Raw genomic sequence first — 27,930 nt, 5'->3', positions numbered from 1 at the left:
TGATTTCTAAATGGCCATATCATTTGGAAAAATTTCAGTCTGTCCCTAACAACCAAACTTCTGCGTGTGGTCTAATGTAGACAAAAGTCACACAGACAGGCACCTGTGAGGGGGAGTGTGTCAAGGATTGCCATGTTGCCATTCCTTTCGTTCTTTCTTTTTTTCTGTCATATTTTCTTTGCTGTCTTGGTTTGTTGGTTCATGTCTTTGTTGTTTCTTGTTCTCTGTGCAGCTCCAGAGCTGTTGAAGGGGGATGTGGTGGGCCCTCCGGTTGACATGTGGGGAGTGGGAGTACTCGTCTACATCATGTGAGTTGCAACAACATGTCACTCAGACTAACAACAAAGCTAGGTTACACAACACACACATAATAATAATGCATCAACAATCCATCTACATGTGGAGAAAAGGAGCACTGGTGTACATCATGCGAGTTTCTCATAACAGTATGGCATTGAGGCTAACAACACAAAACATGGCTATTATACAACACACACATAAGAATATTCGGTAACACTTTATTTTAGGGATACATCTATTAGCACGAATACATACAATATCCCTGTATAAGTAACTTGTAAGGCATGTACAAAGCAAAATCAAACATTTGTTAGACAAATGTCTTGTTCATGCACAACAAGGGATTTATTACCCCAGTGCTAGGATAAAAAAGGCATCTGAGTTAAAAGGCACATGTAACGGTAACGAAATACAAACAAAATCAACAGTTACATATCTAGGTTTAACACTGGATCAGACTTTGACTGGTCATTCAATTGTGGAGAAGCTATTGTATAAAAGTGCTTCTAAATTGAAATTTTTGTACCGTAACACAAGGCAATTAGATTTTAAAGTTAAAAAACTTCTTGTGTCAGCGCTTGTGCAGTGCCATTTTGACTATGCCTGTTCAGCATGGTACAGTGGCCTGACAGTGAAAATAAAAAATAAAATGCAGGTTATGCAGAACAACATGATCCGTTTTATATTAGGTAAACCATCTAGGTATCATGTTACTTCAAATGATTTTAAGAAAGTGGACTATCTGCCTGTGAAATTAAGGGTTTAAAACCGAATCATATGTTTAACATTATTAACGGGATAGCCCCTAAGTACTTGGGATCCCAGATTGTAATGGTGCATACTCAACATGCCCATGGAACAAGAGCAAGTGTTCGCTCCTGTAAGGTACCAGCTTCAAAAAGCACAGCTCGCAGCTCTTTCTTTTATACAGGGATTATGCTATGGAATAGCCTTCCACTAAATATTATTTTATAATAGTATTTTTGTGGAATAAAATGGAGAACTAGGTGACGTAGGAATGTGCTGGCATATGTGTATGTGATATCTGTTACATGTTTTTGTATGTCTTGTCCTCTTCCATCAGGGACCATGTTGGAAATAAGTGTTTTACGCTTTTACATGCTATCCCTTGGATACCTTTTTGTCTTTCTATATCCATAAATAAACCCAACCAACCAACCAATTTAACCTTAGTAAGGACCTAGTAGGCCTTAGTACATGCCTTACAAGTTACTTATCCAGGCATTAACATTGTATGTATTAGTGCTTATAGATGTATCCCTAAAATAAGGTGTTACCCAATATTCATGTACATGTGGGTAATGACACTGCTGGGGAGTAGTCCAACAGCCTGGCTAAGCAGTAAACCAGGTTGAGGTAGTGGTAAATCATCTAAAAGAAGAGCCTTGGGTCCTCATTTTCTTAACAAAATGACGCCCGTGGGCTATCTATTAGCAGGTTTACGTGTACTACTTCCTGTAGGTTAACATAGCCCGGTTTATCACTTAACCATGCTCTTGGAATAGTACTCTGCCTGGTCTACATGTAAATCAGAACAGTATGACACTCAAACAACAAAGCTAAGTTGTATTTGCCTGCATCATGTCAATCAAAACAATATGGCACAAAGCTTGACACATTTTTTTTTGTAATACATATGGTGTTATGCAGTGCACATAACAATACAGTGCAAATAGCACTCGGCCTGTCAGGAAAAGTTATACAATACACAAAAGATTATGCAGGACACATAATTATATGTACACATAACAATGTGTCACTCATATTAACACAATACAATGCACTGCACATAAGGTTACTCAAGGCACATACATAGCAATATTCATTTACATTGTGTGAGTCACAGCACAAAGACCCACTCAGAACAACAACAGAAGATGGTGACTAAGCCCAAAACTAGGTCACTATTGTGTTTTGTATATAGAGATTGCTTAAAACAAAATGGTATTGGTTATGTTTATTTTTTTTGTACATTCATCAATATAATTATTTTGAATACTTAATATGAAATTATATAATACAGATGTTTATGTGTGTTTGTGGGGAATTGGCATGTTGTATGTAGGGAAATTATGTTTGTGGCATTGATTTCTGTCTGCCTGCCTGTCTGACTGTTTTTTTTATTCAGGCTGAGTGGAAGACTACCATTCCAGGATAAGGACCCCACACTTACTGAGTCCAAAATAGTAGCGGCCAAGTTTGACGCCACTAAGCTGTACCCTAACGTATCCCAGACTGCCTCTGGCTTCCTGAAGAAGGCTCTCCATGGATACCCCTGGTGAGACGGTGGATAATAAATATTTAAAAATGCCCCAAAAAACCCCGTCAAAATTGTCTTAATCTGCTCAAATTTGATATATTTCATATAATATAATTAAAACATTTGATTTTAGGTTGGTTAGATGTGGTTTTAGAAATGTATAAGGATATGTCCTAAATAAATAGCATTATTATTGTTAATAACAGAGAGTTTGTGAATTGTATTTCTATGCATGCATAAATATCTATCTTGCAAAAGTATGCTCATTTATTTTCCATATTGTCTTTTTTAAATATATGTATTTTAGGGATTTTTGCCTTTTCATTGGTTTGTTTCCCCAATTATGACCGATATACCTGTAGGAAAAAGCTATGTTGGCACAGCCACATTTTCAGTTATTACCTTTGTTGAACCTGAACTAGCTCAATGAACTACAAACTATGAACGAACTAGTTAATTTTGAAGTGTGTGTATGGAACTTTGGACTAGTACCTGTAGGAAATGAACTTCCCCAGGTGTCACTGTTGACCAAGTCTCCCGTGGGTTGTTTTGTTTTTAATCTATCAGGTCTCGTCCGTCCATGAAGGACTGCTTCTCCCACATGTGGCTGCAGGACTCATACCTGATGAAGCTGCGCAGGCAGACCCTGACCTTCACCACGGCCCGGCTGAAGGAGCACCTCGGGGAGCAGCAGAGGAGACGCACCGAGAACACCACCAAACACAAGATCATGCTGAGAGCCTACCAGAGCACTGCTCAGTGACACTCGCGCACACACACACACACACACACACACACAGACACACACATACAGACACACACACACACACACACACACACACACACACACACACACACACACACACACACACACACACACACACACACACACACACACACACACACACACACACACACACACAAATTGTCCCGGCAGGGTTCTCTCCCCGTGGCCACCTGTCCAACACTGACCCCTGCAGGTCATGAAGAACACAGCAGGAGGGAAGCTCAGCTCAGCAGAAGGATCAGCTGACCGTGGAGGATGCATTATAGACTAGACCTCACCAGCACCCTCGTGTGCCCCACCCAGCCCTGCCCCACTCCCACCCAACCGCTCCCAGGGGCTGCACAGGCCAGAGTGGAATAGGAGCCTCTGGAGGCATCCAAAGCTGCCGCTGGAGGCATTCAGGGCTGCCACAGCTGCAGAGACCCTTTCATGGGAGACCGCACTGTCAATCTTCTGAACATGGAGCGAGGGATAGAGGCATGGCGTGAGGGAGGGAGCAGAGTGGGAGAGATGGATAGGGGGATAGAGTGAGAGAGGGATAGAACGAGAGAGCAAAGGGAGTGGCGGAGGAGGGCTGACACTTGCCACAGATGAGGATGGGATGGATCTCCTCCTCAGCAGTAATGGATTGCTTCTCCTGCGCCGCCTAATTAGTTAAGTGTTCCTACTTAAAGAGGAGTCAGTGCTTTTATGGCTCCGCTTTACTCCTCTTTGAAGGAATCTTCGATTTTTCTGTCTTTCTTTTTTTTCTCAAAAGTGAAGTGGAGGCTCGATCGGCGCTAGACGGACACGTTAATTTATTGTCCTGGCCGAGTCGGCATCAAAAAGCAATTCATACGAAGAATAATAGGTGTATTTAAAGCAAAAGTAAAAGCAGAGTTGGTTTTTAGGTCTTGTTGGAAAGTTTGACCATGCAAGCAATAGGTCAGGGGTTCAAAGCAGAGACACTTGTTCACTGACTGTTTTTGGTCATCATGGATTGTGGCCCACCTTCAACTCTCCTTGAGCTGACCTTGAACTCACCTTGATCGCAATACAGGAAGTGCTGGTTTCGAATGTTGTCTGATCAGAGACTACATTGGCTGTACTTGACTTAACGCTGCTATGAGTATCATGGGAGTTTTTACATTTATGGAGATATTTTTTGCCTTTTTTTGCTGAGTCTCTCAGTATGATGTGTTATGTTTACCTTCTTAACTATTTGCACCTGTTGGTGGACTTGAAGTGAATCTTTCATAATTGTCAACTGAAGTGAAAAAGACACTTTCTTTATTTGTTATTTACGCCAATGAATCAGACAGTGTGCTACTGTGTGCTACTGAGCTTCTGTTGCTGGATGCTGTGGCAAGATTTGGTGATTTCTAATGGCCTTGTTTGAATATTCACGCATTTCACAATTTTAAATGTTTTTGAGTGTTTGATTTTTACAAAGACAGAACAATCAGATAAAAGCAACATGGAATAGTCAAATGAAGGTAAAATTCCTCACTGTTGCCCTGCTCAAGACTCAGATTTGATATGTATTCTTTAGTCTCTTCGCCTTGACTCACTGTATTGCCAACAGGCCAGAAGTTAGAACTGATGAAATGTTTTTGATGAAAGGTGAAAGTTACTGTATTCAATTCAGAGATGGTCAACCTGATTCAGTAGTTACTTCAAATGACCTGGTTTAACCGGTCCAATTTCAACCAGCTGATTGTTCAAAAAGGCAATCACCTGGTTTAGCTGGACAGGTAAAACTAGGTCATTTTGGATACCTGGCAATGGTTTGTAACTAATGAATCCAGGTAGTTCATCACTGATACAGTTATTCTTATGAACTATCACTTCATGAAAGTCCAGTTGTCCAACACAACTCTATTGACTAGCATGAACTTGATAAATGAGAATATTCACAGACAAAAGCCAAAAGAGTTTTTTGCAAGCACACTTCATACTATACCAGATGATAACACAGAGTGTAAATGCTGGGACCTTCTGCAGTTGCTGAATTAGAGACAGACATGAGATGGGTTCAGCAAAACGTATAGCGATGGCCTCTGTATTCTATATACAGAATATAATATATTTTGCATTGTATATTATGGAAAATTAAGCAACATCGAGTATCAAACTGAGCACCGTATTTCTAAGCAAGGATGGCCAGACCGTGTATTTATAATTCACATGAACAATATGGGCTATTCTGCAGTTGATGAGTCGCTAATGGTTAACGATGTGCAAATGTATAATGCGATGAATAAGAATGTGTAATGTAATGAATATCTGTAATCAGTTGATTGCAGATGCCAAGTGTAGTTGTCCTGCTTACATTTCATTACCTAATGCTACATACAGTACATCATGAAATTGCAGAGGATCGATCAACTTGCGGTGTGTGTGTGTGTGTGTGTGTGTGTGTGGTTGTGTGTGTGTGTGTGTGCGCGCATGCACAAGCGTGTGTGTTTGCGTGCGTGTGTGTACATGCATGTGTGTTAGGTCAAGTGTGTCTCCACTTCCTGTAAAAGTGACCGGTGATTAATGAGATAATGAGTTAGTGTTATCCTGTACTGAGGTCAAAGGTTAAGTCGCTTTCCCACCATCGCTTTGTCTCTCAGACACAATGGTCGATGTTGGAGATACTTAGGTGTATTTGTAAATTAAATAGCAATTAATAAATTAAATCACTTGTGTACAAAAAAGTTTTACGTTACTGCATAGGCAGATGTTTTACAACAGATTGGGCTATTCAGTCTAACTTTGTTAGATGAGTCTTTTTTTAGATGTGGTGGTCATTTTGAAGCGAATGTGCAATCTGTGTATGTATTTTGTGAATATCTATCACATTACGACTCTTTGTTCAAGATTATTTTAGCAGAACACTCTTCTGAGTTGCATTTTTTTTCTCTGACGTCTAAAGATAATGTATTATACAGACACAGTACTAATATAAAAGTAGACGATTTTTCCGAGAGCCATCTGGATGTATTTTGTTTCAAAGTTCTTGTTGAATAAAACATTTGCATAAAACCATAACCATTTAGCTCTGGCTTGCAGTTTTATTCAGAAGAGAAGACGGCTACGCTACATGCATTAGCATTTGGCTCATTAACTAGCCGATTAGATTCCATTTCACTTGGACATACAGTACAGTAGATCAGATTTGAGCATTGCTCTCATTTGGATATGGATCTTATTTGGACTTGGATCTCAATTGTAGTCCAGCCAGCAGGGTGATGTGATGAATTGCATTGGCCAGTAGTCTTCATAACACTTAACTCCACAGGAAGTCGTCAATCAACCCTCTCTTATAGGATTACGCTGTGCCATCCTCCAGGATGCTCCACAGACGCCAATGGATTGGCCATCGTGAATACAGGGCATTTGCTTGGTGGCCTGTTGGTGATTTTGACCCAAGCCAATAGCTTGTACGAATACTGTATACGTATATCCCTTATTTCTGGTATACATTTTCATCATGGTGGCTGTATAGTGTATTTTTGTAGGGGGGAAACCCTACAACAATATATGATGTGCTCTATTTGTATTTAGTGGTTTAATGCTATCTGGATTCATGAAGATTTGCTAAAGAAAACTACAGTGCCATGGCTATAACTATAAATCAATAAAATAATATAAATATAATAATAATAATAAAATTTAACAAAGGTCCATCAAGCAACCCTTGCAAAGTATTTTGGTATACAGGCACAGCAGCTCAGACAGCAGCGTTACGTCCAGTTATGCAAATTAGAGAGGAAGCGGATTGGTCTTGGCTGAGAATGCCTGGCCTGATTCCTTGTCCCGGGACCAGCCCTGTCCACAGAGTAACTTTTCAGCTGATGTTTCAGCTAATTATTTACAGTATGGCTGCCCAGACCCACTTAGCTCTCTTCATCATTTGCTTAATGCTCATATTTACCTACTGCAAGGGGTGATGCTAGGTTGCCCAGGCATAATGCCATCACTTCAATTTAAACTTTTACAGCACTGTAGTTTACGTAAAGGTTGTCGGCCTACTAAGCCTGGGCAACCCAAAGTGTAGAGCCCGTGTGATCAGCTGGCTAGCTGTTGTCAAAAATAGTTGATATCCCAAGATTCGTTTAGGAGAACCACTTATAGGAACGATGGTCATATGATCTATTCTAGTCAGTCACTTATTAATGAATTACACCTTCAGTGTGTAACTGATCCGCAATTTATTCCTTCCTATTCCGGCACATTTGCTCTGATTATCTAAATGGGTGGACAGACCTACCAGGCCCAGACCCAGGGTGTCTACAGGTTCTAAATAGACCAGACAAACTTAACGCACTTCCTCTCCTATCGACTGAATACAAGATAAATGAAAACAGATGGCAAACGGTAATATTTTCAATCATGTATTTTATTTCATTCTGGCATTTAGAACAGAGTGAAAACAGAACTGACTTCATTCATGTCATCCATTCCAGAAAGGCCCCATTCATTCATTCCAGAATGAAAGCAAACATTCTAGAACATATTATGGAACTACTTCCTTTCCCAGTAGACACTACAGTGCACCTGCCATAACCTAATAAATTATCTTCTCTGTTACCCAGTAAGTCCTCCTCTTCAATGTGCATTTTTGACTTCCTTTCACTATTATAAAAAGTGCTCAATAAAAAAGATACATCGTTTCAAAAAATGCACTTACAATTTCTTATGCATGTAAAATAATTTATAACACACCACTCTCTCCGTTACATGAATTACTCGGTAATTCAAATTCATTACGCCACAAATTGCCAACTCAGGCCTACGCACTCCTACTGATTCCTACAGCGTTGAAACCCATCACTCAATCACCAACCCCCTCTCCCATCAATTCTCATGACCTCAACACTTTGCACTCTGCAATACCGCATCCTCTGCTAATTCATTCAACCGCCCACTTGATCACATTTCTCCCTTTAATTTTCCATCTTGTCCATTCTAATCAACTCACTTACAGTTTTAGAGAAGCTGGCAAACTCCACTACATGAAATACACACACACACACCATTCCCTTCATAATTCCGATTTTTCCACCAATGGGGAAGCTGCTCTGATAAACTATTACATCAATCAAATGTCCCCTACCAACAATATTTGCCAAATCACACTTACTCATATCACTTTTCAGTATTTGTCTGTGTTTCAATGTGCGTGCATGTGTGTGTGTGTGTGTGTGTGTGGGTGTGTGCGCATGTGTGTGCATGTTTGGTGTGTGCGTGTGCACATGTGCGTACGTGCGTGTGTTTGTGTATGTGTATGTGTATGTGTATGTGTATGTATGTATGTATGTATGTGTATGCGTATGAGCACGCGTGTCCTGCAGTCTCTAATTAACAGTCAGCCGTGCGCAGCTCCTGGCCTTGCCGATGGTGAATTTGACAGATCCGTTCATCTCTGTGTTGGTGGTCATGAAGGTGAGTCTGTGCACGGCTCCCTGGATGTCTATGCGGATGTCTCGGCCGCTCTGTAGCGTCTCCCCGTTCAGCGTCCATGCCGCCGCGCGCATCAGAGGCGCCGACAGCTCGCACTCGAAACAGGCCGGCTCTCCCGAACTCACCTCAATGTCCTCCAGCTCCCTGACCAGCAGGATGGACTGACCTGGGAACAGAGAAGAGTAATCATGTCATAAAGTAGCAATGATTAAAAAACAGTAAAGCTTGCCCTGCTGTGGCCTAACGGTAGGGCACTGGGTTACTATGCCGGTGACCTGGGTCATTTGCCGACCCTTCCCCATCTTTCTCTCCACACTCACTTCCTGTCATAATCTCCACATTCCTATCAATAAAGGCACAAAAGCCCCTAAAATATCTTTTAAAAAATACAGTAAAGCAGGATGGACTGACCTGGGAAAAGAATACAGTAATCATGTACTAAAGTAACAATTATCACAATAAAGGAAGACGTATAATGATGAAGATGAAGATGAATAAGTTATAACCCTGCTCTCTGTTCCCAGGTCAGTCCATCTTCCTTATTATGATCATATTCATGCTATAAACCTGTGTTATCATTATCTTATAACACAGGTTTATAGCATGAATATGAACATAATACCGGACTAGGGGGTGACCTGGGAACAGGTGTACAGAGAGAAGGATTTTAACGCAGCTGTACAGACAGAAGAGTAAACTCTGCGTGCATACACCAACAGTCACCCTCCACCATTAGCTTGGCAGTAGATATGTGGTGTGGATATAATATAGAAAAGAGCTCAGATAGCACATCTCTGCCCTCTGGTGGACAGCAACACACACACACACCGCAAACACCAACAAACTCGGATGAGCACATAACCCCATTGCCTGCCCCTTGTGTCAGGACACAAAATACACAAAATAATACACAAAATAACACGTAGACACAACAAACTCGGACGATCACATATACCCTTCTGGGTGGAGGTAAAGATCAGGCCGCCATATAATCATAACTTACCCTCCACCATGAGTTTGGCAGTAGAGGTGTGCTCTCCGACCATGACGCTGTACATGCCCTCGTCCTCGAGCTCCACCTGGTTTATGATGAGCTTATGGCTGCAGCCCTCGCTGCTGATCTCCATGCGCTCCGTGGACCAGAGCTCCGATTTGCCGCGGTACCAGGTGACCTCGCAGCGTGGCGACGACACCGTGCACTCCAGGATGACGCGGTGACGCTGCAGCGCCGTGCGGTCGCGGAGAGGCTTGACGATGGAGGCGGGGCGGTCTACGGAGCAGTGTTACACAGCATTAGATACGCGCACACTATCACACATCGCAACACACTCCACCACACAGGGCTGAATTACGGACCAGGCCAGTGAGGCCAGTGCCCAGGGGCCCATGCAGTCCAGGGGCACAAAATAGTCTAGTCACATTTTTCATATTTGTGAATGTTAGAAGCATTTTTTAGTAAAAGTTGGGAACCTATTTACTTAACATAATTTAAGTGTGCTGAATTCAACTAGACCGGTTCCCAAGCTGGATTTTGAGGTTTTGACAGTTAAATTTGAAAAACAAAATGGCTGCCAAAATACGCTATTTTTGACAGAGCATTTTTACCAAGTATTGCTGTACTTGGAAATAAATGCTATTTTCTAACATTTTGTGTCCCATTAATGTTTCTTGATGAATGTATCTACTATAGAGGATTTTAAAAAGTATAAAATAGCTTCTAGAATGCTAATAATGCTAATATTGTAGGCTAGGTGTTAGCCTAAACGTTTTAAATATTTAGCTTTTCTCATAAGATATTTGTAACCTATGCGTGTTTATATGGTGCTAGACAATGCAAAGACAATGCTAGACAAGCAAAGGCTACGGATCTAGCTTTCTTCTTGCACTGTCAAAACTTAGACATGAAGACTTCTTGGTCAGTGTTCAATCAGTCACTGTCATCAAAGGAACAACAGACTGCTGCGGGGTATTTGCCAATAGTCCTCGCTACTGCACACGTTTTGCACACATTTTGATACTTTGAATACAAATGCATTGTCGTATCTTAACATTTTGGACAGGAACATACAGTTATCACAGTTGACCAAGCATTGTACTGCAGACTTAAAGAGTTAAAGTGGACAATTTCAGAATAGAACAACAGATGAATACCTCGCCTAGGAGGACTTAACTTGTCAATGAACTTCCTTAAGGCCATAGGAGAACATATGAATGGATCTGGACTGACCAATGTATGGATGGTGGATTGCTTGGATAAGGCCCTGTTGAACTTATTCTGGCAGGAAAGGCATCCAACAAAGCCATGGCATCCCTTTAGGGTCTTCTCATGCCAAGTCTTCTCTACCTGTCTTGCTAGGATGGCTAATGGTGATGATCCTCAGACAATTAGTGAACTGATTTCATTCCAGTATCAGGAAAAGGACAGAAATCTTCTGCATGATATTGCTGAGAGTCAATCTGATGATGTGAACTGGTGGCAGTATATGGATATGGTTACTGTTCTGCTGCAATACACAAGAGAACAACGTGAAGCTACCTGGGATCTGAATTTTCACTCTTTCAGCCTAATGTTGCCCTACTTTAAGCGGTATGGCCATCTTAATTATGCACAATGGGGTCCAGTGTATGTACTTGATGAGTCAGCTTCCAGAACCATTTTGTCTGAATTCCAAAAAGGCCACTTTGTGGTCAAGAGATCGGCTCACAAGTTTAGCCAGATTCTGATCATGCTATGAAGTGGGTAAATGTCACAGGCAATAAAAGAGCATCATTGTGATCACCGAGACAGCCTCAGCTTTGTGTAGGTGGACACTCTCTTTTAACCTGAGATCACACATTGCAGATCAAACATATGAAATGTACAGTGTCCTCCCCATGGCAGCAAGAAACTTCACAATGACGGAATCTACTCACGGCAGATTTGAAACAATACAGAGTAAAAGTTCTTTACAAACATTTGTGCGTACCCGGTTCCTTGGACTCACGTCTCCTGACTGAGGTCACAAGTACCTTGAACGACACGAGTTACGAGAGCTTGACTAGTTCTAGCCTGCTCTGTCCCTTTGTTCTATTGACTACGGTCGACTGCTGGCAACGAATTTCAGTGGAGTCAGACTCTGACTCCCCCCTGGCAAAGTGCTTCGATCTCCCGCCTAAGGTGGACAACTCTTTATCCCAACTCCCTGCCACCACAGAGAATCTCATACAGCAGGTACTGACCACCACCCTAGTGGCTGATGTGGCTGCCCCAGCTCGAGCAGCTGCCTTGGAGCCCCTTGGGCATCACCGCAGGCCACTGCGCTTGGCACGAAAGCGCACCCTGTCACCAGACATGGCGCGCTTGTAGACTCCAAAAGTCCTGCATAATGCACCACGAGCGCCTTCGCCTGACGCCTCCCTTTTTCCCCTCCTGCAAGGAGGCAAGATTTCTCAGGGTTTGTCCCCCCTTAGCCCACGGGGCTCAGGGGCTTCAGCCCCTCCTGCTACTTTCCCCTCTCCTGCAGGTTCGAGTCTGGCACCTGCCCCTATGGGTCTGGCAAGGGAACATTTGAACCTAACCGGTTTTCTGGATAACGTTATCAGGACAATTCAAGGGGCCAGGGCCCAATCTACTTTGACACCAGTGGCGGAACAATTGCACATAGGGCCCCCGGGCAAAACACTGATAGGGCCCCTTATACAGCCTGCAAAGATCACAATAGGGCCCCCACTGTCAATACGAGAGGGCCCTGGGCCCTGGGGCAAATGCCCTGCTCGTCCCTCCTATAGCTCCGCCCCTGTTTGACACTGTATAACCTGATGTGGTCTGTCTTCCAACGCTAGTGTGACCAACGCGACAAGACAACTTTTCAGTGTTCAGTACTGATGGTGTTGTCCTTCCTACAAGACTTATTGGGGGGAGACAAGGCTTTACCATTTAAGTCTACTTTGCAGCGATTTCATCGTGCAATGTAGGATTCGGTTCCAACACTCTGAGTGCCCATCCACTAGATACTTACGACCCGTGCTACATCAGACGATACCCCCCTGGGATATCTCTCTTGTACTGGAGGCTATGTGTGGGGACCCTGTCGAGCCCCTCCAAGAGGGGCCTCTCCAAACTGCTTTTGCACACCACCTTTCAGATCCGTGGAAGAGAGGTGACAACACAACTTGTGCCCTGTGCACGCTTTACGCATCTACATGAACAGGACTCACTCTTTTAGGAACACTGAGCAGCTGTTTGTGTGCTTCATCAAGCCCCCTACAGGGCTCACAGTTTTGAAATAGAGGTCTCCAAATGGTTGGTTCAAACCATTGCCCTGGCATATGAGTCCGAGGGTCGCCAACCCCCGGCTCAGATTAGGGCTCATTTTACCAGTGCAGGTCTCTACATCTTGTCCTCTCTTCAAGGGTGCAGCAGTTTCAGAGGTGTGCAGAGCGGTTGGTTGGGCCAACCCCGCCACCTTTGTCCGGTTCTACCGGCTAGATGTGACCACGTTGCCACAGGAATATAGGGTTCTGTGCAGAACCACTGATTGCTTGTAGGGTGATAGGAACGCTATCCTTACAGGAGGCTCTTGGAGTTCTGCCTAGTTTGGACCAGCAATCGGGAGTGATTGTAACTCTCCCATAGATATGCGAACGATTCGACTGAAAGAGAGCATTAGGACATGAATATGTCCCCGGTTCTCTGAAGGAGATGAGTGAGCCATCTCTCAAGACACCCTTATTGCCGACAGCCGAAGAGAGGTTTGGCATCAAAGTGGCTTATTTGCGCGCAACCATTCGGTTTTGACGAAGTGGACATCCTGCCCACTACGCAGTTGATTGGACCTTTGGCGTGATTGCAAAGGTCTTCAGCTAATCGTACAGCTGAGAGTGCGCTCCCATAGAGATGGCTCACTCATCTCCTTAAAAAAACCGGGGACATATTCATGTCCCAATATTTAGTCTTTTAGATAATACTATCTTCTTTGTCTCTCTTTTTCTTTCCAAATCTTATTGAATGACAATTTTGTATGATAATGTGCTTTACGGAGGCTATTGCTATTGAATGCCAATTTACGAGAATATCTTATTATTAGAAAGGCATAATTATAGTAATTTTTATCTTTTTGCCATGACAATTTGCCTTTGTGTAAGTGTAGGAATACATGATAAATGCAAATATGTGAGCATTGCACATTTATTTCCATGGAGAAGTGGTACTTTCTAACGTATTCTGCCCAAAATCAAGAATTTCGGCGGCCATTTTGTTTTTTGCCCATTTCATGGTCAAAAACTCAAAATTCATCTTGGGAACCAGGCTAGCTGAATTCAGGGTACTCTTATTGTCTTAGAAAACTAGGTTCCCAACTTTTACTAAAAAATGCTTCTAACACCCTTATAAAGGGCCTTTTTCTGGAAATGCTTCTAGTCTAAAAGGGCTCATGACGATGCCGATGCTGGTCTACATTAAGGTGTATAGGTCTACATATATTTACACTCTCATATTGGGTTCAACAATTTTATCTAATTAAACAGCCATATTTTCACATTTTCTTGGGGTACAAACCCAAAACGCAAAGTCTGTCTAACGTCTGCTAAACCTCCGAATCTTTTCTCTTCTAACTCTTTTCATCAACAGCCAAAATGGCAAGTAGATATTAATCTTACAAGCCAAACACACACTCACTAATGGGTCAAAGTGGCTAGTACGTTGGTCTTTTCTACCAGCCAAACTGAAATTTCACCGGAATTAGGCAGGTATACTGGTGTTAATTTAGAGGCCTGACTGACACTATGCAATGACTTCAGAATGCAGACAAGGCGGCAATTCAAGATGTGGTGTATTAGTTATGGCCTAAAATCAAAGGCATGAAATCAAAACACAAACTCCACATTACAGTGCATTCATACTACTGAAGGACTACATACAAATATAATAGACATTAGGGGTATGCCACTATTTTGGGGCTGAATACAGTACGGTTAAAATCGTTGCCCTAGGTTTCTAAAGGTGGTAAAATTTTTTTACGTTAGGCGTTGTCTTGTTTTAAGGATAGTGAGAGTCAATGGATCACATTTGCTACAGTGATCCATTGACTTTCACTAGCTTAGCTACATACTCCCTCTTTTAACTTAAAGTCTTAAAGCTAGACAATGCCAACATGAAAAATTAGACACATTACCACCTTTATAAACCCCGGCCAACGATTTTAACTTTATTAAGTCCCAAAATAGTGGCATACCCCCTTAAGCAGAGGCAATATGGAGACACATCGCTGTGCGTTCATACTCCTCAGGGAAACACATGCAGAATAACCGGACAACAGACATAAATCTGCTAGACTAGTAGTAAACAGAAAGTTTGACAGCGCCCAACACTATCTAGACGATGAGAAGGAAGTGATATTTCTATAATTACTCTGGTTTATTTGGATCACATGGCCACACACACACACACATACACACAGACACACAGACACACACACACACACACACACACACATACACACAGACACACAGACACACACACACGATCACATTACTGCAGCTATTCCTATCCTGTCCTCTGCTATGCCCCTTGCTTACAGTGCAGGGACCCAGTGGAAAACACATGATTATAAATAACCATGCTTTAATACATACATATTCATCATAAGTGTACATATAAATCTTTACAACTACTACTAATTATGTCCATATACCGGTATATAATAATAACTAATGCATAAATAATAATCACTAGTCTTTTATTATTAATTATTATATGGTGTGACGTCATCGGTCGAATGCTCCATTCATTTCAATGGGGCTCCCCGACGTTTGCACGTCTGATATTTGAGATAACGGATGGGTTGGTCTATATCAGACCGCTGTCAATGGCAACAAGACTTTTCACTGCTAATGTTTCATACAGGGGGTCCGGTCTTTTGTCACTCTATATAAGCTGCTGTGATAGACAACACCTGTTGTCTAGGCTACCTGTTGCCTAGCGGTGTTCCACAACGGCACTGTTTTGTTTTGCTTCGCGTCGGGGTCTAAAGATTCTCTCTGTCGTGCTGCTATTCCACGGTAGCGACCTTCTCGTCGAACGTTAACCCTTACTTAATGAATGAAGCAATGATTACCCTCCACATTCAAAGTGCTGCAGTAGATACATCGTTATCATTAGTATATACTGTGTATTGCCCAATTGCACTAGACCCACGTCGTCTGAAAATGAATTTCATTACCACAGGCCTTCCTCAACATGATTTCTTGAGGGCCTATTGCGGCTAGATAAGCAACAGTGAGCATTGCTATAGTCTGAATGAATTACGATTGAAGGTGGAAGTAAATAAAAGGAAGCGTATCATTTGATCTGTCATTTTCTGTAGATTAAGATTTTTTGGTGCCTACAGCGCAGGTTGTTACAGATTTTTTACAGGGCTTTAAATGGAGCATGGCACATCCATTTTTTGACCCAAAATGCTTGTTACCACACATTGATATGATCTTGGTTGATATATCCTCAACCAATTGAAATATTTTCATGAAATGTTCATGTACTGTATGTACACATTATAAGTTGTCAAAGATGTTGTAAGACAATCAAGGCCTCAAGGGCCAAAAGTCATGGTCACAAGGGGGTCACACAGACTATGTATATGAACATTAACAATAGTTACCCTGCACTTCCAGATATGCGCTTGACTCCACCTCCCTAGCAACAAACTTGATCTCTCCAGCGTCCTCCACAGTCACGTTACACATCAGCAGGAAATGCTTCGTTCCTGCGAATGACCAAAACATAAACATAAAATATACAAATTGGTTGGCATTATTCATTAATATATTGAATGATCCCAGACACTCGTGTGTGTGTGTGTGTGTGTGTGTGTGTGTGTGTGTGTGTGTGTGTGTGTGTGTGTGTGTGTGTGTGTGTGTCGTCCACCCACCTTCTCGTCGTATCTTGATGGAGCTGGTGGGCTTGAGTTTGTGGCCGTCCTTGTACCATTCACCTGGCACCTCTTCTATCGAGAGCTCACACATGAAGACAGCATTCTGATCCTCTTGCAGGTACAGGTCCTCTAGGCGCTGAACGATCTCCAGCGCATGCTCTGTTTACGAAAGAAAATAAATTATATTATCATTTATATATTGTATTTCAGAAAAATACATAAAAAACAAAGTATAAAAATCAAAGTATTCTGATCCTCTTGGTGATACAGGTCCTCCATATGCTAAACTATCTCCAACACATGCTCTTCTATACAAATAAAGAAAATGTACTGTATTTATAATTATATTCATAATAATATTTAATAAATAAATTAGCTAACATCATGAAGAATAGCAATATACCTGATGTCTTTTGATATTGATCATTTGAAATTCATTACACACACATTGCAGAATCATGATCATCATCAGTGCGACATCAAGTGCACCACCCTGCTCAAAGCACTAGAGGGCGCTCAAGCTAGCAGGTACGAGGAGCAGAGGCACTGCTTGTTTCAAAGACGACATGGTGCGGGTATGGCAAGTCAATGCAATCAGAGGAGATGGCATATTGGGCATCATGTCTCTTCATGGCTCCTACTCTTAACATAATATTATGTAGTTAGTTACACTGTACAATACATGACTAACATTGATACGGACCCCAAGGCACAGCACATACAGTGCAGTGTCATTGCATACTAGTACAAAATGTCACAAAGTGTACCTTGTATAAACGTAATCTTGTCTATGTAAACTGTGTGTCTAGTTTAAATAACTGTACTATCGTAGACACAGTGCATCACCGTGTGCACAGTGTATATAGTTATGATCATCGTACAACGTGTACAGTATACTGTTCGTCTAATTGTATTACCATAGACAGACTTTCTGTACACAATGTCTGTTTCACCCTCTTTCCTACAGGAGTCATTTATTCAATTTTGTCTCAAATTTTGTGACTGACAATAAAAAGGGGAATCAATACATTTTTACACCACAGCTCCGCAACGCACCCAGGACCCCTGCGCAACCCACTTCTGGGTTCCGACCCACCAATTAAGAAACACTGGTACACAGCAAAAACTGGAATGTTGAAATTTCAGGGTTAAACATGCCAGAGTTGATTTCAACTCTCAAAATGTAATTTTAACACATTCTGATTAAAATGGTGTTCAGTGTTGGAGTTATTTAACAGAGCTATTCAAACCCAAGCCAATCAACTCTGTAGAGATGTGAAGTGCGTCTCAGCCGAGTTATCTTGTCAACGATAGGCCTATTTGAATTTCGAATTTTACCGGTCGCCATTGCCAGAAGAACGGCTATCAGTATGCTACCAACGTCCAGAAGAGGAGGACACCGGACGGCTTATGAAAGCATTGTTTCGGTAAGTGTGCGCCTTTTATGTGTATAAACTTGCCATAAATTGCTTTTCACGGTGTACATGTGCGTCAGCTGTTTGTTCCTGTTTGTGGAAAGCAAGGCACATTTCAAGTAATAGGAGGAAACGATATAAACTAGTCTTTTAAGGGGAGCAAATTATTCATTTGCATTATTTGAAATGAATAAGCACTAACTGCAGCGGTTTGCTGTCCTGTGGTGGATTTGGGAATATAGATGCTTGCTTTAATGAATTTTACAAAGGTAGGCTACACTTCGTTGTGAAGTACTTCGTCCAGGTTCTGTCAACGGTGGTTAGCTACGGTAAGTCATCGTCCCTTCTGGGATTCATTTGGTTGCTATTTCGCTCATAACGGATGGTTGGCTGTCAATTTGGGCGAATGCTTTTTAGGTAATAGATTGGGCTAAGTGTGCCCACTTCACAGGCGATACCTAATGCAGGACGCTAAACTGACACAAATCTGATAAATTAGCTGACTATGTCTAGCCTATACTTCATTTGCTCAACTCAACATAGAATGCAATATAACGACAGCTTTTTTGTTTTGGGGGGCGCGCAAGCTGTCTTCGGTTACCACAAGTGTCATGTTATTTCTAGGTAAGTCGATGGACTGCGACTTGTATCTTCCACAAGTCCGAACTCTGATAAAGACAGAGGGAGAGCTCGCGCATTATATTTCTCTGGTATGTTCGGTGTGGTAAGTCGCATCATGTGCTTGGTCAGCTTGCTTGCAAGAAAATGTTGTCGCGACAATGGTTTATTGTTTGGACGTTTCTTATCTCGGCACAGTGCTATGTGCTTTGCTGGCTTGGCTAGCGTCGTAGCTCGTCTACTAACTGTTTGATTATGCGGATGAAGGCTGCGTGGGAAACGGTTTAGGCTATTCACCTGTCGTTGTGTTCCAAAATCATAAGGCTTTAATGCGGAGGGTTATAGTTAGCCAATTTCTCTCTTTCACGAGCAGGGATTTGTTGCTTTGTTGACACTACAGGGAAGTTTACTGGTTTAAAGAAAGTTGTGGCTAGAGCATAGGCAATAAGGCAACAGCTACTACAAGCTATGCATGATAGCTGATATCAGCCGCAAATCGTGCGTGTGTAGTAGTTCCAGAGACCGTTTAGTTCTAGTGTGACTGTGATATTGTATGCCTACTCTGTATTATGCAGGGCTTTTTGTAGGATTTTTTGGCATGAGGGAGCATCATGGCAGGTTGCGGGGGGTGTTCCCCCCGTGAATGAGAAATTTACTAGGGGTGCTCAAATATAGGCTAGGCCTATATAAAAGTGTGAGGGTGCACCCGCGGAGGTATGAGGGTGGAGCGCCCCTATTTCCCCGTTCAGAAAAAGCCCTGGTATGTGCAGCATTTCCGAAGACTGGTTGGTTTATATTTTTATTAATGTAAATTAAATATGTAAAGTTGTTGTGTGCACTACAGTAGTGAGACAAAAGCCTTTCATACATTTAGTTAAGGTTGCCTGTATGTTTTGAAGGTGTGTCTGGAAAGCCCTGTAACGTTTTGTCTTTAAAAAAATAAAAAAATAAAAATCTCTTCTGCTCTGGATAAGGTGGACGTCTTTCCTCTGACCTGTTACCAAGACAGCTGGATGTGTAGGAAGCTGGAACTAAGTCACTGAAGAAGTAAACCGATGAAAACCGATTTGGATTGTCTGAGAGATGTAATTGACTGAGTTCAGGACAAATGTGTCAACTATAATGTAGGCCTATTACTTTAACAATAAAATCACAACAACTGTTTATTTTTTGGCTCTAGGACACAAGTAAAAGGAGAAGAATGCTGCTCAGCTGGGTCGGCGAAGCTCTTGGATATCATCTGCATCTATGAAGTAAGTTTTTTATATCAATGCACAACACAACAGCAGGCGTTAATGCACACGCACACACACACGCGCACACACACAATGAGAGCTGGCCTGATATTGTTCTTTGATTCTGTGAATGTGCATGGAATGCCTAGGCCTACTGTCTGGTGTCACTTCAGACAATTTTGCAACGATTTACTGTATGTTCTGTCTTTTTGTCTGCCAAATTCTCAAACTTGTTGTCTTTCTTTTTGTCTTCCTCTTAGGGCACCGGTAGGCACAGAGTCATTCCGGTAGGCACGGAGTCGTTCCTCGATGGACGTGATGACCTGGCACCAAAACCGCTTAATGTGTATGAAGCTGTCTGCATAGAGGGAAGAACCCAGTACTGAAATGTGAGTGTATGATCCAGTTATTGTAACCATGGGTGCCAGTTGTATTATATATTTCACAGTAAAATCCCAGTAAAATCCCAATTACTATTACAATACTCAAATTCCCACTAGTTTCAACATCCAATTATATTGTTCTCACTACCACTGGCTTGTCAGGACCCAACAACGCAGTTCAGGATGAATGTATGTCAACTGTATTGTAGGCCTTAAACACTTAGGGGTTTCTTTTGCCTTAAGACATGTAAAAGTTTTTTTATCTTTTACCTGACATGTTTCGACGGTGTTACTTCCGTCTTCATCAGAGGGAAACCCCTAAGTGTTTAAGTTAAACAGTTAGACATAATGTACTTAATACATATGTATTGTAGGCCGATTACTTTAACAATAAAATCACAATAACTGCTTTTTTTTGGCTGTAGGACACAAGTAAAAGGAGAAGAATGCTGCTCAGCTGGGTCGGCGGTCACACTACTTATTCAAGAACCTCTTGGATATCATTGGCATGTATGCAGTAAGTTTTTTTATATCAATGCACAACAGCAGGCGTTAATGCACACACACACACACACACACAATGAGAGCTGGCCTGATATTGTTATTTGATTCTGTGAATGTGTATGGAATGCCTACTGTCTGGTGTCAATTCAGACAATTTTGCAACGGTTTACTGTATGTTCTGTCTATTTGTCTGCCAAACTCTCAAACTTGTTGTCTTTCTTTTTGTCTTCCTCTTTGGGCACCGGTAGGCACAGAGTCATTCCAGTAGGCACGGAGTCGTTCCACGATGGACGTGATGACCTGGCACCAAAACCGCTTAATGTGTATGAAGCTGTCTGCATCGAGGGAAGAACCCAGCACTGAAGTGTGAGTGTATGATCCAGTTATTGTAAACATGGGTGCCAGTTGTACTATATATTTCACAGTAAAATCCCAATTACTATTACTTATAGTTATTCATTCTTTTTCTGCTGTAGGACACAAATGAAAGAAGGGGACTTCTGCTCTGCTGGGTCTGCGACACTACTTATCTGAGGAGTCCTCAAACATCAGGATGTAGGAAGTAAGATCTTTTTTATGTCATGCATAACAGCCCATGCGTGCATTAGGCTATTATAATACCCTGATTATAATACACTGAATATCGTTTTTTTATTGTTAGTCGCCTATTCATCTTCCGCTAAATAATTGTATTTGCTTTAGTAGCCTAGGTCTACTACATTAAAAAAAATAATCTTGATTAAAAAATAGCCCTAGCCCTGTCAAAAGCCAATCACTGTGAAAAGCAAAAAGCTTATGGCACTTCAAATCTGGGACTTCAGTGGCTGTTAGCCAATGAAAAAATAGATTTACTGCCATTAACTTCCATGCATTTGCTTAATTCTGCAATACCTCACCACACCATCGCAAGCATAGAGATTCTATGTCGCTACCTGATGTCACTGTTGAGTCAGCTGACACAGTGAGCTGACAGAGCCGTTTATAGAGTGTAATGCCGTTTTTTTGCCACATATGAAAGTGAATGGTCCAGGGAGGCGCTATTTCGCACATTGCAAAATGCAAAGGCAGAAATCAGATATTTTCTCCATAAAAGTGAGGGGGACGGGTCCACGTGAATGAAAATCTGGGTACGTCATGTCCCCCCCGTCCCCCCCGCTATCTGCGCCCATGCACACACGTACAAAACATGCGCATGCACACTCCACTCTACACCACACACACACACACACACACAACCTTAAAGGAAAATCCCTACTAGTTTCAACATCTAATTATATTGTTCTCACTACTACTGGCTTGTCAGGACCCAACAGCCTCTTTTTTTCCAGCCCTGTCCGTCATCTCATTCTAATGAGTGCATGATCTGTTAACATGTAAAACAGACATAGCGTGTAGCACCCAAAATGCACATGCAGTCAAGTCAGAAATAACATTTTATATATATTTTTCATAATTTACCTAAACCATATTTATGATGACTGAGATGGAAGAGCCATGTCTTGGCCTAATCATTTACACTTTTCTTTTGTTTTGCTTTTTCAAGACTTGTGGTGAGATGCCAAGAGCCAGCTTCACCATGCTTTTGGGAGATCATCTACTACGTGAGCCTTGAGTATCTACAAGCCAGCTGCTACAAGGTCCTGTACAAACTGTCAATCTAAATGTTGCGACATCCCTGTCACTTCTTTTGGACTGAATACATGCTGTGTTTGAAATGTATTATTCGGATAACCACCCATCAGGGAATACCTTGTCTGTTAATGGCGGATAGACATGCCATAGACATGCAGTGCACACTTTGATGTTTTTTATTTTAATGTTTTCTATGTTTTTCCAATGTTCTTTTTTTATTTATGTTCTGTTATATGCTGGTTATGTAAGTACTGTATGGAATGTAGTGACTATAGAGCCCAAGACAAATTTCAACCTGGGGACAAAAAGTTCACTCCACTCTGTTAGCGCAGTTATGGATGCACTTTAAATTTTGTAATTAACCAAAAGTACGGTGAGAAGCCTGTTTGTGCAGATGAACCTGCTGGCGGGCCTGTTTACTCATAGCTAAAAAAGCAACATATTCTCTGTGCAAAGCACATGGGCTCTTCGCAAAGGGGTTAAAGGGACACTGTGTGAGATTTTTTGTTGTTTATTTCCAGAATTCATGCTACCCATTCAATAATGTTACCTTTTTCATGAATATTTACCACCACTATCAAATTCTAAGTATTCATTATGACTGAAAAAAAAAATCATTTTTCATACATGAAAAGGGGGATCTTCTCCATGGTCCGCCATTTTGAATTTCCATAAACAGCCATTTTTAGCTGCAAAAATGACTGTACTTGGACCATACTAGAAAATATTTGTTTATTACTTAGTAAACGTTCATGTAAATATCAAATTTGGCAATAGGCAACCCAGTTTCAATGAGCAGCATAGTTGCAGTACCTTTTTTGACTATTTCCTGCACAGTGTCCCTTTAAACATTTTAATGTGCTGTTTTACAGTGTGCTATACAAAAGGTAAGGTGAAACTAAATTTTTGAAATTCTATAATTCTACAGTGTCACTGAAATCAAATGGTACATTGGTAAAACTGAACCATTTCCTTTAACCCCTTTCAGCAGAGCCTTTACTGTCACCAATATTGTAATGACTTTGTCTTAACCTGTTACGTAAGGCTCTTGGCAAAGTCATAGCACTGTTGTTGTGATGTAGTTCAGTCATTTCAGCAATGAGTGATCAGTCTTGCTGATAACCCGTCTTTGCAAAGAGGATACAAAGACGCATGTAAATTCAATTAAGGTTTTATTGCTCCAATGCAATCTTGTGTTAATGCTACACTGCTGTGATTTGCATCTTTATAGTATATTATGAAATGTATTGTTAATTACCTTCATTGTTCAGCAATAAAAAAAGAGATCTGAAATATTATGCATTCTTGTATTTTGTTTTTTAAATTGATCTTAATTAATGCATTGGTCAACAATTCTAAAAAGTTAAAATAAATTGTGTTTTTGAAGACGCATTTTTCTTGGAATTAATTATTGTCATTTTAATGGTTGTATTGTCCGATTTTTAAAGTATGTTGTGTCGATTTAACCCAGTTTAGGAAGTTAAAAGGAGCTCTGATTTAGTGTTAATGTAAATCGATATAGTGTTAATTTAACCCAGTTTAAGGAGTTAAAAAGGAACTCTGACATAGTGTTAATGTATATCGATATAGTGTAAATTTAACCTTATGTAGGGAGTTGAAAAGGAACTCTGATATAGTGTTAATGTAACTCAATGCAGTGTTAAGTTAACCCAGTTTAGGGAGTGAAAAACGAACTCTGATAAAGTGTCAATGTTACTCTATATAGTGTTACTTTAACCCAGTTTAGGGAGTTAAAAAGTAACTCTTGGCACAGTGTTAAATATTAACTATATTGAAAATGTTAATTTAACTCTTTAGAGTGTGGACTCATATAAACCCGCAAAAAATGTTAAAATTGACTCTGTGGGAGTTGATTCAACCCTCCGGTTTTTGCTGTGTATAGTGCATAGTGTTTTGTGCATATATAATCTGCACACTACAGTATATAGTGTAACGTGTACTACCATAGTGTGCAGTTTGTGTATAATTATATTGCCGTGGACTGTGAGATAAAATGAGATGCTGAGGTCTCCTTTCTCACAGGGCTAAACTTCTGGTGCGTATGGTGCCGTATTAACATAGACTGTGTGTGTGGTGTGTATAATAGTATTAATGTAGACTGTGTGTATAGTGTGTACGGTTGTATTACCGTAGACAGTGAGGTTGCAGGAGGTGCTCAGATTTCCTATCTGGCAGGTGTAGGCCCCCGATTGGCTCGTCTGGGTTTCCAGGATCTGCAGGAAGCGCTTGCGGCCCATGGAGTAGATACGGTGGTTCTTATCCGCCTTCAATTCCACATCACCCTGTTACAGAGGGAGGGAGGGAGGGCGAGAGAAAGAGAGAGAGAGAGAGAGAGAGAGAGAGAGAGAGAGAGAGAGAGAGAGAGAGAAAGAGAGAAAAAGAGAAAAAGAGAGAGAGTAAGAGATTCATTCAACTCCATTCACGTTTCAGAGTTTTATTCAACTCTATACACGCACGCATGCACGCATGTACACACACACACACACACACGCACGCACACGCACACCGCACACACACACACACACACACACACACACACACACACACACACACACACACACAAGCACAGTCAAGGAGCATATGTGATGAGTCTTATCCATCTTCAGCTTCATATCATCCTAGTGTGCTCATGGAGATAATCTCCTAGAATCATAACTGTATATGGTGAAGTAAGCTCACAGAGCTCAAGTGAGGTCACAGAGGTATCACAGGCTAGTTCAGATTATATTTTATATATATATATATATATATATATATATATATATATATATATATATATATATATATATATATACGATATAGCGCTAATAGCCTACTACAAAATCTAAATGATTTTCAGAGTCTCACCTTGAACCATTTGGTGTCTGCGTTTGGTCTGGACAGCTCGCACTCAAATGTCACCTGGGATCCCTCCTCGACCTTCAGATCTAATAGCTTCTTTATGATGGACACTGGGGTCTCTGCAGGAAGAAGAATCCAAAATAATTTTTAAAACTTAAGTTTCATTCATTAATTATATTGTTTGTTCGCTTGTGCATTCATTTATGTAAATCCACTCCAGCCCAAGTACTTGGTTTATATTATATTGTATTAAAAAGTATGTGATTGATCAAAGATATTTTTCCAGAAATATACAAAACAAATAAAATACAATATGTATATATATAACATTCAACTATTATAATAATTTATATTTACTTTTAATCGAAACACAAGAAATGTACAGCATTTGAACATAATACAACATTTTGAACATTGAACAAAATAACAATATGAATGCTCTATGACCATGTCCCTATTAGTGTAGTATGCCAACAAATGTGTGAATCCTGCGAGTCATCTCACAACACTATCACAACCAAATTTGATATCTCAAAACAGTCTTCCATCTTCCATCAGTCCTGCCTGCCACCATAGCATCTCATCACACAGTATCTCTGTCCTCCCTAAATTTGATATCTCAAAGCAGTGTTCCATCTCCCACCAGTCCTGCCTGTCAGCATAACTATCTTGTCCATGTGATATCTCAAAATATTTCCATCAGTCCAGCCTGCCACCATTAGCCTGGGAATTATCATGCTGTCTTGTGTGCTTGTTCTAATCTGAGGGACAGCATGGGACCCTGTTGAAATGTCCGCCCGGGATTGGGAACCCAACCACAGAATGGAGGTAAGGCAATGAATATTATTTGACAGACCGAAGATTTGTTGTAGGTTGTTACAGATACACCAGGTCGACACCAGATGCGAAACCATCTCTCCATCAAGCTTTAGATAGTATTTTAAATAGTTTATAGAGACCAACCTCTCCATACAAGGAAATAAACAAACGGTTACCAGACTATATCTCACTGGTGATATACATGTACGTAGTCTAGAAACAGCCAGGTTATGCCACCATAGTATCATCAACAGTTCCATCATGCTTGTGTAACCCACCTCTGGTTTGTTACCAGACACAAAGCACACACAAACAGCATGCATACACAACATACAGTGCACAACACACACACAGACATAGACACAACTGGTTATCTGAGCTGCTCCAGCTGCGCAGCTCGCGGTCAGCCCGTTGCTAGGTGATCACTTTGTTTAACAGACTTTCACTTTCTTTGATTCCTGACTGAGACCTCCACCTTTTTGATTCTCTGAACTTTCATTGATTCATCTTTCATCTTTCATACTTTCACCTTCTTTCAACTTTTCTCTCCTGGACCACAAATGCACACCGCACTTTCTACCTGCACTAAACACACACACACACACACACACACACACACACACACACACACACACACACACAAACACACACACACACACACACACGCACACAAAACACATACAAACACACACACACACACACACATACTGCTGCTGGTGTATTTAATAAAACCTTTTTTAATTATTTATTTTCTTCAAATGCTACTATTACTATGTCAGAACGCTATAAAGGACTTTTAGAAAAAGCACAACAAAATACCTCCTCTTAATGTATGTTCTCTACAAGTCTTCTGTTGTCCAGTCTTGCACTTTAAATGTCTGTATGAGCAATGTCTACGTCCATACTGTCTATGTCCATGTATGAGTACTGTCTATGTCTGTACTGTCTATGTCCTTACCTAGATTAGTCTATGTCTGCATGGGAGAGCAAGAAACGCAATTTCAAATTCTTTGTATGACCAGTGCATGTAAAGAAATTGACAATAAACTTGACTTGAACTTGAACTTGAAGTTTTCTCTTTTTTTGGATTTGAAGACTTGATTTCAACCGTGAAACTCCGATTGGTTTTTAAGTACGTGTAGCCTACAATTCCTGCCTGAACCCTGAACCCGGTGGCGAGCCTACCCACCTGTGTGAACGACGTCACGTCCCTGACCTGCGACCGAACCCTTGAAGATTGGATTCCCTGCCTTTCCCCAGATAAGCGTCACATATAGGCTCCTACTGACAAAAATACACTCGACGCTCCCTCGGACTATTTCCCCCCTTTTCTATTTTTTTATATTCTTTTCCCTTCTACGGACAATCCAAGCTTCCCTTTTAATCTTTTTGGACATTGGCCATTTTATCATAACTCTTGTAACCCACTAGTGGTGTAGTGGTGTTACACTTGCGACCGTACTCTCTCGTCCATTTGATAGGCCTACCTCAGAACATTTCCTTTCGTCCTGCCATCAGTTTACATTGGGAGTCTCATTTCCATGAGTTGGGCCTGCCAAAATCTTACCTCTATAAATATCTATAAATATGCATTTGATACCTCCCATTTGTGCTGCCTGTCACTGGACTATCTCATCCACTTGATATTTTGAGAACGTTTCCATTCGTCTTGCCCAATACCCAACAGTACATTGGTTCTGCCTGTCATAATAGTGTCATTTCCACGAGTCCGGCTTGCCATAATAATAGTACCTCAT

General features: G+C 41.2%; 2 protein-coding genes and 1 long non-coding RNA gene across 7 annotated transcripts in view; 2 read left to right on the top strand and 1 right to left on the bottom strand.

Annotated features, from left to right (window-relative positions):
- Positions 1-3,362, top strand: part of LOC134459227 (striated muscle preferentially expressed protein kinase-like) — a 99,846-nt gene extending 96,484 nt beyond the window's left edge. For all 4 annotated transcript variants that reach the window (XM_063211526.1, XM_063211527.1, XM_063211528.1 and 1 more), the window contains 3 exons: positions 233-308; positions 2,450-2,599; positions 3,149-3,362. In XM_063211526.1, coding sequence (XP_063067596.1) covers positions 233-308; positions 2,450-2,599; positions 3,149-3,344 — 422 coding nt within the window. In that variant the 3' untranslated portion in view covers positions 3,345-3,362. The remainder of the gene's footprint in view (positions 1-232; positions 309-2,449; positions 2,600-3,148) is intronic.
- Positions 3,363-7,718: 4,356 nt separating this feature from the next.
- The window catches only part of obsl1a (obscurin like cytoskeletal adaptor 1a), a 60,120-nt gene continuing 39,908 nt past the window's right edge, over positions 7,719-27,930 (bottom strand). For both annotated transcript variants that reach the window (XM_063211530.1, XM_063211531.1), the window contains 6 exons: positions 25,361-25,473; positions 24,642-24,795; positions 16,703-16,864; positions 16,433-16,537; positions 9,802-10,068; positions 7,719-8,964 (listed from right to left, as the gene is read on the bottom strand). In XM_063211530.1, coding sequence (XP_063067600.1) covers positions 8,693-8,964; positions 9,802-10,068; positions 16,433-16,537; positions 16,703-16,864; positions 24,642-24,795; positions 25,361-25,473 — 1,073 coding nt within the window. In that variant the 3' untranslated portion in view covers positions 7,719-8,692. The remainder of the gene's footprint in view (positions 8,965-9,801; positions 10,069-16,432; positions 16,538-16,702; positions 16,865-24,641; positions 24,796-25,360; positions 25,474-27,930) is intronic.
- On the top strand, positions 20,736-21,422 carry LOC134459229 (uncharacterized). Its single transcript, XR_010036819.1, has 3 exons — positions 20,736-20,873; positions 21,109-21,226; positions 21,337-21,422. It is a non-coding gene; the product is annotated as an uncharacterized LOC134459229 (long non-coding RNA).

Source organism: Engraulis encrasicolus, chromosome 12, assembly GCF_034702125.1.
Source record: "Engraulis encrasicolus isolate BLACKSEA-1 chromosome 12, IST_EnEncr_1.0, whole genome shotgun sequence".
Lineage (NCBI taxonomy): Eukaryota > Metazoa > Chordata > Actinopteri > Clupeiformes > Engraulidae > Engraulis > Engraulis encrasicolus.
Note: the sequence above shows the minus strand (reverse complement) of the source record. Positions and strands in the feature narration are given on the sequence as shown.